Below are 12,084 nucleotides of genomic sequence, written 5' to 3' on the forward strand. Positions count from 1 at the left end.
TCTTCGTCAAATGCTTTGAGGCCGGCAACCCCATTGCCATCGAAGGGCTAAGGGTTGTGGCTGAGGATAGAGATATCCAGCGTGGGATTGATATTCTCAGTCGTATTGTACCGGCCGATGCTTATGCCACCTTAGCATGTGGGGTACTAAGTATTTATCGAAGGAATGAGGTTATGGCCGTCCATTACCTCCAGCTGTTTGATGCAAATCATTATCCTCTGATGTCTTCGGATGCTATTGTAACCGGTAATGATTTTATGTTTGAGTTATCTCGTTATAAGACGGCCCGGAAATACTCATACACAGCCTCCCTTCGCTATCCTGACAGCCCGCTACTCCCTTCACCCGCTTGTGCAGTGATGTGTTATATAGATAACGGTCTCCATCTTCTCAACGGTTATCAAATAATGTGCAAAAACTGTTACCTTTGGTGGTTGTCCCTCAAAGTCGCTGAGATCCTTTAGGGTTTCCAGCAGTGAATTCCAGTTTTACCTTATCAACTCGTGATTCTAAATTCGGTTTATTTTAAAATAATTATTTCCCATTTCTTAGGCGAGTATCTTTTTCATGTATTAAAGGTCCCTACACTATTTTCCACATTTTAGTATCTCCTCTCATTTATCGGCTGAGTTATAGTAAAGTTATGGCTGAGGTATCACAACAAACAATCTGAAAGCAAACGACTGATTTATACGAATTTATAGCTGAGTTATGGTATTTAATGGAAAACCAAAGGTCTCGTCGACTCATATAACGACTGAGTTATATTGATTTATAAATCCGTAATGGCTGAGATATCGTAATACCGGCTATATTATAAATCCGCAATGTATAATTTTTATAGACTTATAGTGATTTTTACACGTTCTATTATTAGGCTAACTTATGGTTACGGTAAAATATCGCTTTAAGTCTGAGTTATAGTGAGTAATGGCTGGGTTATCACAAGAAAAATTTTGAAGGTAAATGAATGATATATTATAACGGCTGAGTTATCAAAAGAGTTATATTATTTACGGGAAAACGAAAGGTCAAGTTACGACTGAGTTATAGTGAGTTATGGCTGAGTTATCAAAAGAGTAATGGCTGATATTTTCACTTTACAACTGAGTTGTAATACTCTGGTCCAACCAAATAATATAATATTATTCCATCTCTGTATATATACAAGTATTCCGGTTACTTTAGTCTATTACCTCTCAACTACAAACTAGAATAAAATTATTTTTTACAACACTATGTCCGCTCTAGCACCCAAGATGCCGGATCTCTCCGACGATGTTTTCATAAAAATCGTTTCCCTTGTTGCAGAAGATGCTGCAGAAGATCGATGGTCCTCACTTGGTTCTATTTTAAGGGCTGTTTATAGGGGGAAAAATGCAGTATACAGTGATGAAGTTCTAAAGACAGCTGCTATATATTGGCTTTGTACTGATCCATCAGAAATCAACACATCCAATGCCCCTGATGGTGGCCTCCAAAATGTAGGGCGGCACAGGCCTTTCTTCGTCAAATGCTTTGAGGCCGGCAACCCCATTGTCATTTACTTCGAAGGGCTAAGGGTTGTGGCTGAGGATAGAGATATCCAGCGTGGGATTGATATTCTCAGTCGTATTGTACCGGCCGATGCTTATGCCACCTTAGCATGTGGGGTACTAAGTATTTATTGAAGGAATAAGGTTATGGCCGTCCATTACCTCCAGCTGTTTGATGCAAATCATTATCCTCTGATGTCTTCGGATGCTATGGTAACCGGTAATGATTTTATGTTTGAGTTATCTCGTTATAAGACGGCCCGAAAATACTCATACACAGCCTCCCTTCGCTATCCTGACAGCCCGCTACTCCCTTCACCCGCTTGTGCTGTGATGTGTTATATAGATAACGGTCTCCATCTTCTCAACGGTTATCAAATAATGTGCAAAAACTGTTACCTTTGGTGGTTGTCTCTCAAAGTCGCTGAGATCCTTTAGGGTTTCCAGCAGTGAATTCCAGTTTTACCTTATCAACTCGTGACTCTAAATTCTGTTTATTTTAAAATAATTATTATCCATTTCTTAGGCGAGTATCTTTTTTCATGTATTAAAGGTCCCTACACTATTTTCCACATTTTAGTATCTCCTCTCATTTATCGGCTGAGTTATAGTAAAGTTATGGCTGAGGTATCACAACAAACAATCTGAAAGCAAACGACTGATTTATACGAATTTATAGCTGAGTTATGGTATTTAATGGAAAACCAAAGGTCTCGTCTACTCATATAACGGCTGAGTTATAATGATTTATAAATCCGTAATGGCTGAGATATCTTAATACCGGCTAAATTATAAATCTGTAATGTAGGATTTTTATAGACTTATAGTAATTTTTACACGTTCTATTATTTGGTTAACTTATTGTTTCCCGCCAAAATATCGCTTTACGGCTGAGTTATAATTTACGGAAAAACAAAAGGTCATGTTACGATTGAGTTATATTGAGTAATGGCTGAGTTATCGAAAGAAACAATATGAAAGTAAATGGCTGATATTTACAGGAAAACGAAATTCATCTTCCCAATAATTTTCTTGTAATCTGGTCCAACCAAATAATATACTATTATTCCATCTCTGTATATATACAAGTATTCACGTTACTTTAGTCCATTACCTCTCAACTACAAACTAGAATAAAATTATTTTTTACAACACTATGTCCGCTCTAGCACCCAAGATGCTGGAGCTCCCCGACGATGTTTTCATAAAAATTGTTTCCCTTGTTGCAGAAGATGCTGCAGAAGATCGATGGTCCTCACTTGGTTCTATTTTAAGGGCTGGTCATAGGGGGAAAAATGCAGTATACAGTGATGAAGTTCTAAAGACAGCTTCTATATATTGGCTTTGTACTGATCCATCAGAAATCAACACATCCAATACCCCTGATGGTGGCCTCCAAAATGAAGGGCGGCACAGGCCTTTCTTCGTCAAATTCTTTGAGGCCGGCAACCCCATTGCCATTTACTACGAAGGGCTAAGGGTTGTGGCTAAGGATAGAGATATCCAGCGTGGGATTGATATTCTCAGTCGTATTGTACCGGCCGATGCTTATGCCACCTTAGCATGTGGGGTACTAAGTATTTGTCAAGGGAATGAGGTTATGGCCGTCCATTACCTCCAGCTGTTTGATGCAAATCATTATCCTCTGATGTCTTCGGATGCCATGGTAACCGGTAATGGTTTTATGTTTGAGTTATCTCATTATAAGACGGCCAGGAAAGAAACAATCTGAAAGGTCTTTACGGCTGAGTTATATGACTTTACGGCTGAGTTATAATAATCTGATATATATGACTTTACGGCTGAGTTATAATATTTACGGGAAAACGAAAGGTCTCGTCGATTCATGTGACAGCTGAGGTATAGTGATTTATAAATCCGTAATGGCTGAGATATCGTAATACCGGCTAAATTATAAATCCGTAATGTATGATTTTTATAGACTTATAGTGATTTTTACACGTTCTATTATTTTGTTAACTTATGGTTTCCCGCCTATTATTAGGTTAACTTATGGTTTCCCGGCAGTGGAATCAATGGGGGTTGCGTTCCAAGTTTTAGTATAAATAGGGAAAGGGTTGGAAATGTTCAGAGCATTCCAAACTAGAACGAAACTAGCAAAGATGCCAGTGACTACCCGATCTGCATGGTTGAAACGGGCCCGAGAACTGACAGCCGCTGGAACTAGCGGTTTCGATCCGAAAGCGTCGCATAATTCCCCCCCTCAAGAGTCTCCGTCTCGATCCCGTTACTTTAATCCTTTGCAAAAGGAACTCCGGATGTACCGAGCTCGCCGCAAGAGACTTGGCGCTTATATTAAAGCATTTCATCTTAAATACGAGCAAGTCTTTCGGCTCTGCCGATTGGAAGGGACTATCCGAGTCCTGGATGAGCTCATCGCCGAAGGTTTTTTTCTAGCGAAGTGGCGCATGACTCGTCTACTTGCTGAGCATGCCTCTTGCGTAGAACAGGTCTCCCGTATGGTGGTGCCCAACTTACCCGAAGGTGATTACGAACCTTTGGGAGATTCTGACTTCCCGCACAATATGGAAGTCTGGGCCTACCGAGCTTGCCTGGAGAGGCTGAGGCGGTACGTCAACCACTTGGAGTCAACAGACCATTTCTACCGCGAACGCCATGACGTAGAAGGTCCATGTGCCTTCTTGGAGGAGATGGTGTCCAAGGGCTCCGAAGTGCCGATGGAAAGGCTTGAATCCTTAAGGCAGGATTGTCAAATCTGGCGATCTGAACTGAGCAAGCTGGTGGTGGAAGAACTGTTGGAGTCCGATCTATTCGGTCAGCTCCCATCCTGAGACTTCAGGACCGTCCAGAATGCTAGAGACGATAGCCTTCCCATGGGAACTAGTTCGCTAATATGATGCTTGTCGCTTTTTGTATTTTTTTTAATATTTTTGGCGAATTGCAGAACTGAATGTAATCAATTCGAATTTAATGGAAAACAAAAGTTGAGTTATAGTGAGTTACGAAAGCCATGTGACGACTGAGTTATGGTTTAGTTATCACAAGAAACAATTTGAAAGTAAATGAGTGATATATATGACTTGACGGCTGAGTTATAATATTTACGGGAAAACGAAAGGTCATTTGACGGCTGAGTTATAGTGAGTTATGGTTGAGTTATCAGGGTTTACGATTTAGGGCTGAGTTATAGCGCCATATAACGTTATGGCTGAATTATAGCGACCAGAGGCTTGTAAAACCGTAATTGATTGAAGGCGTAATACGCGAAGCGTCGCTTTAGTTCGGTTATAATTACGCGTTGAAGGGGTAAGAATTATGTATTTATGATAAAGGCGGACAGAATTATGGATTTATGAAGTCGAAGGGGTACTTTTTGTAAACCAAAGCGACGCTTCGCCGATTATAAATACTTTTTGCTCTTGACTTACACATATTACCTTTGTCTCACGAAAACTCCTAAATAATATCCCAGATTCGAAAAATCTATTTAAATTCTTCCTTCAATTCGTCAGGAATGACCCGTCGTTCTCCTTCAAAGCATATAAGTACTGATCTGAAATGTCTGAACAGGGATCTTTCGCCAAACATCACAGCAGGTAAACACATACATCTTCAGATTAGATTTGTTTTACTGTTAAGGATAAAAGAGATTGAGTGTTTGCCTTTTTTTTAGTAACTGTTGATGACGACATTTTCCGTTGGGAGGCTACTCTAATCGGACCGGTGAACACTCCTTATGAAGGGGGAGTGTTTAAACTTAGGCTTAGTTTTCCACCTGATTACCCAAGAAGTCCCCCCAAGGTATCTATTTTTGATTATACTCCTTTTTATTTTAGCAACTCAATATTAGGACTCCTTTTTTTGCAGCAACTCAATAGTTTTTTAAATAAATTTTCTTGATAATGCAGGTTGTTTTCATCACAAGAATTTGCCACCCAAATGTATCAGATAGGGGAGGCATTCACCTAAAAGTTTTGAAGCGCGACCGTTGGACGCCCATGCCCATTGTTAAGCTTTTCAAGGAATTAGTGGAGAAGTTGAATGAACCAGAGGTCAATGATGAGGAACAGACCATTGAATATCTTGCCAACCTCTACAAATCTGATAGGAGAAGGTTTGAAGCCATGGCTAGAGAGATGACTAATCAATACGCTGGGAGAGGAAACTGAAATATAAACTGAAATAGTTCATATCTATTTTTAAGAACTCTTGAATAATTTATCTTGTTTTTGTTCTTTTTAACAAAATATTTCAGTCTCTGGTGTTGTAAGGTGTTGTAAACTCCATTTTAAAATAATATTTTATTCAGATTTTACTGTTTTAAAACATTAGAAACAACTTGTAAAGCTTTTAGAAAAGCAAATCAAATTGATATATATCATTATAAACAATTTGTAAAACCTTTTAAAACTTTCTAAAAACCAGATATACTCTTGTAAATGAATGATATATATAACTTGACGGCTGAGTTATAATTTTTACGGGAAAACGAAAGGTCATGTGACGGCTGAGTTATAGTGAGTTATGGATGAGTTATCACAACAAACAATTTGAAAGTAAATAAGTGAATAAGTGATATATATGACTTAACGGCTGAGTTATAATATTTACGGGAAAACGAAAGGTCAGGTGACGGTTGAGTTATAGTAAGTTATAGCTGAGTTATAGTAAATTTTATTGCTGAGTTATTTAAAGAGATTGATTAAACACCACTAACAACACAACATTAGTTTTCTTGGAATCCATAACCATTAACAACAACATTATGGAAACATAATCCCATCATACACTAGCTCATCCTGCTATCTTAATTAGACCAAACATGATCATATAACCAAAAACTATCACAACTATCATCATCTTCATCCTTGCTTTCAATTCTGATTTTGCATCTTCAACCCTCTCAAATAGCTCTTTCTCAAGCTCCATTTGCATCTTCTTCTCAATCTCCATTTCCATTTGTAGTTTTACAGTTTGAAGAGAGAAAGACTCTACCTCATCCAACAGTGCCTCATCGACCCACTTGAAGACGTGGTCATCATTCATAAGCTATCAAGGTGATGGAGACAACAATTGGAACAAGAACAGATTCAACATAAACCAACAAGAACATATTCAACATAATGAAGAACAGACTCTACCTTCTTCGCAGCTGCATACCCACAACGGAAGTATCGTCGACAAGGATTTGACTCCGATTTCAAATTTTTGGCCACGATTGCTTCTCCACACCAACATCTCTTAGGTACGCCAACAACTGTACCTCGTCCTCTCTCTCGAACATTTGATGCACAACTCGAATCTCCAGATACATTGCTCATGATTTACGAGAATTTGATTTTTTAGGGTTTAAGCATTCGACATTTGGGGATTTTCGTTTTGAAGAAGAAAAACATCACTCGGTCAACAATTGAATATTAATATTATTAGGTTAACTTATGGTTTCCCGCCAACAATTTGAATATTAACATTACTAGGTTAACTTATGGTTTCCCGCCAAAATATCGCTTTACGGCTGAGTTATAACCATTACTGGAAAACGAAAGGTCACGTAACGGCTGAGTTATAGTGACTTATGGCTGAGTTATTATCACAAAAAATAATTTGAAAGTAAATGAATGATATATATGATTTGGCGGATGAGTTATCATATTTACGGAAATTCGAAATGTCTCATCGATTCATGTTACGGCTGAGTTATAGTGAGTAAGGCTGAGTTATCAAAAGAAACAATATGAACGTAAATGGCTGATATATATGACTTTACGGCTGAGTTATAATATTTACGGTTAAACGAAAAGTCACGTCGATTCATGTGACGGCAGATTTATAAATCTTTAGTGGCTGATTTATCATAATACCGGCTGAGTTATATTCATATGAAACATTACAAAAAGAAATAAAAATAAAACAAGTTCAGAGTTCATAAAGAAGAAGACACGACATTACAATGGAATTCACTTCTAAAAACCGATTAAGAGGAGGAGGAACCATGAGCTTTTAGTTAATCCCAATCAACAGGAGGAGGAACCACACACAGATCGGCATCGGCCTCCGCAATCTCTCTCATCTCCTCTAACTTCTTGTGCTCTGTCGCTAATTCGACAAGTTCTCCAGCCAAGATTTGATTCAGTTGGTTTAGTTGAGCGTCGATTAGTTCCAGTTGATGCACGAGGACGGTCTTCTCTTCCTTCTTCTTGATATGCTCATCCATCATACGCAGAATTTCTGTGTAGCGATGCTTTGACTCCGCCTCGACTGCGGCCCTTCTCTGAGAAAAGGCTTCGGACACGGCCAATAGTGATTCCTCTTCCCACTCGTGATCTGGGACTCTTGCTGGCGATAATGCTTCGTCTACCTTGCATTTTTTGACGTCTACTGGAACCCTCTCCGTCCATAGCTCGGCTATCAAAATAAAAACAACCTTCACCAACTGATAGGTGCAATGATCGGAAAATATGCAATAGATTGAGAGGGGATGGAGAGGATACTTACATATGCAATGATCGAAGGATATATTGATATTGGTTGTAGAGGAGATTTGTAGGTGCAATATATTGTGAGCGGAGAAGAAGGAAACGATACAATGAGTAAGAAACCGAAACAATACAATTAATTAAGAGAATTTAAAGGAAAAATAATAGGTCCTCAAAATATTGCTTAACCCTAAAAATATTAGTCTATTTATTACCTATCAACTACAAATAGAACCTCGTGACTGAGTTATAATATTCCAGTTTTTAGTCTATTACCTCTCAACTACAAACTAGAAAAAAATTATTTTTTACAACACTATGTCCGCTCCACCCAAGATGCCGGATCTCCCCAACGACGTTTTCATAAAAATCGTTTCCCTTGTTGCAGAATATGGTGCAGATTATGATCGATGGGCCTCACTTGGTTCTATTTTAAGGGCTGGTCATAGGGGGAAAAAAGCAGTATACAGTGATGAAGTTCTAAAGACAGCTGCTATAAATTGGCTTTGTACTGATCCATCAGAAATCAACACATCCAATGCCCTTGATGGTGGCCTCCAAAATGAAGGGCGGCATAGGCCTTTCTTCGTCAAATGCTTTGAGGCCGGCAACCCCATTGCCATTTACTACGAAGGGCTAAGGGTTGTGGCTGAGGATAGAGATATCCAGCGTGGGATTGATATTCTCAGTCGTATTGTACCGGCCGATGATTATGCCACCTTAGCATGTGGGGTACTAAGTATTTGTCAAGGGAATGAGGATATGGCCGTCCATTACCTCCAGCTGTTTGATGCAAATCATTATCCTCTGATGTCTTCGGATGCCATTGTAAGTGGTAATTATTTTCTGGATGATTTACCTTGTTTTGATACGGCCTGGAAAAAATCATACTCAGCCTCCCATCGCTATCCTGACCGTAAAACCTTTACAATTGTAGCCGATATCTTATTACGAGTCATTCCGCCACTCCCTTCACCCACTTGTGCTGTGAAGTGTTCCCGTTCTCTCCGCTACAGAGACTTTGAAATCAAGTGCAAAAACTGTTACCTTTGGTGGTTGTCCCTCAAAGTCTCTAAGATCCTTTAGGGTTTCTAGCAGTGATTTCCAGTTTTACCTTATCAATTTGTGACTCTAATTTCTCTTTATTTTAAAATAATTGTTTTCCATTTCTTCGTATAGTTTTCCATCTTTTTCATGTACTAAACGTCCCTTTTTTCTTCGGCTAATTCTATGTATCCACCTTTCATGCTTCCACATTTTAGTATCTACTCTCACTTTGAGGCTGAGTTATAGTTTTACGGGAACACGAAAGGTCACGTCGATTCATGTGACGGCTGAGTTATAGTGAATAACGGATGAGTTATCAAAATGAACAATCTATATGGCTGAGTTATCAAAAGAAAGGTCGCGTCTATTATTAGGTTAACTTGCCAAATATTTCTTAACGGCAGAGTTATTGTGAGTTATGACTGAGTTATCGAAAGAAACAATATGAAAACAAACGTCTGATTTATACGACTGATCTATAAGGCTGAGTTACAGGTCATGTGACGGTTGAGTTATAGAGAATTATGACTGAGTTATCATTATAAAATATTTGAAGAAATGACCTTCGTTTCTAATGATAACTCAGCCATAATTCTCATCGATTCATGTAAGTAATGGCTGAGTTATCAGTAGGAATAATCTGAAAAGGTCTCGTCGATGCGTCTATTACAGGAATAACTTATGGTTTCCCGCCAAAATATTGCTTACCAATAAAATTAGGTTAACTTAACTTAATTTTATTGTTTAGTTTCCCGCCAAAATATTGTTTTACGGCTGAGTTATAGTTTTACGGGAAAGCGAAAGGTCATGTCGATTCATGTTATGGCTGAGTTATAGTTTTACGGGAAAGCGAAAGGTCACGTCGATTCATGTCATGTTATCAGTAGGAATAATCTGGAAAGGTCTCGTCGATGCGTCTATTACAGGAATAACTTATGGTTTCCTGCCAAAATATTGTTTAACCCTAAAATTATTAGTCTATTTATTACCTATCAACTACAAATAGAACCTCGTGACTAAGTTATAATATTTCCGTTACTTTAGTCTATTACCTCTCAACTACAAACTAGAAAAAAATTATTTTTTACAACACTATGTCCGCTCCACCCAAGATGCCGGAGCTCCCCGACGACGTTTTCATAAAAATTGTTTCCCTTGCTGCAGAAGATGCTGCAGAAGATCGATGGTCTTCACTTGGTTCTATTTTAAGGGCTGGTCATAGGGGGAACAATGCAGTATACAGTGATGAAGTTCTAAAGACAGCTGCTATAAATTGGCTTTGTACTGATCCATCAGAAATCAACACATCCAATGCCCCTGATGGTGGCCTCCAAAATGAAGGGCGGCACAGGCCTTTCTTCGTCAAATGCTTTGAGGCCGGCAACCCCATTGCCATTTACTTCGAAGGGCTAAGGGTTGTGGCTGAGGATAGAGATATCCAGCGTGGGATTGATATTCTCAGTCGTATTGTACCGGCCGATGCTTATGCCACCTTAGCATGGGGGGTACTAAGTATTTGTCAAGGGAATGAGGTTATGGCCGTCCATTACCTCCAGCTGTTTGATGCAAATCATTATCCTCTGATGTCTTCGGATGCCATGGTAACCGGTAATGGTTTTATGTTTGAGTTATCTCGTTATAAGACGGCCCGGAAAAACTCATACTCAGCCACCCATCGCTATCCTGACATCCCGCCACTCCCTTCACCCGCTTGTGCTGTGATGTGTTGTTTGAATTATGGTTTCCATTCTCTCCGCTACAGAGACTATGAAATCATGTGCAACAAGTGTTACCTTCTGTGGTTGTCCCTTAAAGTCTCTGAGATCCTTTAGGGTTTCTAGCAGTGATTTCCAGTTTTACCTTATCAATTCGTGACTCTAATTTCTGTTTATTTTAAAATAATTATTTTCCATTTCTGAGTTAAACGTCCCTTTTTTCTTCGCCTAATTCTATGTATCCACTTTTCATGCTTCCACATTTTAGTATCTACTCTCACTTTGAGACTGAGTTATAGTTTTACGGGAACACGAAAGGTCACGTCGATTCATGTGACGGCTGAGTTATAGTGAATAACGGATGAGTTATCAAAATGAACAGTCTATATGGCTGAGTTATCAAAAGAAAGGTCGCGTCTATTATTAGGTTAACTTGCCAAAATATTGCTTAACGGCTGAGTTATCGCTTTACGGGAAAACGTAAGATATAGTCGATTCATGTCATGGTTGAGTTATAGTGAGTTATGACTGAGTTATCGAAAGAAACAATATGAAAACAAACGACTGATTTATACGACTGATTATATGGCTGAGTTATATTTTCTGACGGCTGAGTTAGGAAAACAAAAGACGCATTTCATTAAATGTGTTGCACGGTCTTTTATAGTTATTCTCGGGACACAGCGGAAATTTCGCTGTAGTCTGATTGGTGGACTCAGCGGCGGTTACATCCCATGACTCTATATAAATAGGGTAGAAAGTTGGGGGAATAAATCATTCTAACTTCCACCAGCGTAAGAAATAGAAGGATGCCATCAACAACTCGATCCGCCGCATCCGGCAATCGGGAGCCGGAAAATCCCATCCCACAGGAGGTAGGAGAGACGTCCCGATCTCGTGAGGTCGCTCCGAACTCAAATATTGACGACCCCGGTGTGTCTCCCCTTCAGCTAGAACTCCGAGAGTACCAAGCTCGGCGAAAGAGGATGGGCGCGTATATTCGGGCGCTTCGGCTGAAACTTGACCAGCTCCATCGTTTTTACCGTTTAGAGGGAACCATTCTAGTCTTGGAAGACCTTATCGTCGAAGGTTACTTCTTGGCACACTGGCGAATGGTCCGTCTATTTGATGAGCACAAGGCGTGCAAGGAACTGGTCGATCAGATGGATGTACCCGATCTCCCAGAAGGCGATCGCGAACCCCTGGGGGAAACCGCCTTCCCGTTCCTGACGGATGTCTGGGCCTATCGAGCTTGCTTGACTAGGTTAATCCGATACGTCAATTTCCTGGAGTCGTCGGGTCAAGCCTTCTGCGAGCGCCATCTTCTTG

General features: G+C 39.6%; 1 protein-coding gene and 1 pseudogene across 1 annotated transcript; one reads left to right on the plus strand and one right to left on the minus strand.

Moving 5' to 3' along the window:
- The first annotated feature begins 5,031 nt into the window (after positions 1 to 5,031).
- LOC147918867 (ubiquitin-conjugating enzyme E2-16 kDa pseudogene) lies at positions 5,032 to 5,686 on the plus strand (annotated as a pseudogene).
- Positions 5,687 to 6,311: 625 nt separating this feature from the next.
- On the minus strand, positions 6,312 to 6,838 carry LOC147918868 (uncharacterized). Its single transcript, XM_087504899.1, has 2 exons — positions 6,659 to 6,838; positions 6,312 to 6,566 (listed from the first exon to the last, which is right to left on the minus strand). Exons 1-2 carry the CDS (start codon positions 6,836 to 6,838, stop codon positions 6,312 to 6,314), a joined length of 435 nt encoding a protein of 144 aa, XP_087361025.1.
- Positions 6,839 to 12,084: the final 5,246 nt, after the last annotated feature.

This window comes from Camelina sativa, chromosome 20 (assembly GCF_030686135.1).
Source record: "Camelina sativa cultivar CO46 ecotype springtype chromosome 20, ASM3068613v1".
NCBI lineage: Eukaryota > Viridiplantae > Streptophyta > Magnoliopsida > Brassicales > Brassicaceae > Camelina > Camelina sativa.

Coding starts and splice junctions, on each gene's coding strand:
- LOC147918868 (XM_087504899.1), bottom strand. CDS start 6,838: ATGAGCAATGTATCTGGAGATTCGAGTTGTGCATCAAATGTTCGAGAG. Junction 6,567..6,658: donor GGTATGCAGCTGCGAAGAAG/GTAGAGTCTGTT, acceptor TCACCTTGATAG/CTTATGAATGATGACCACGT.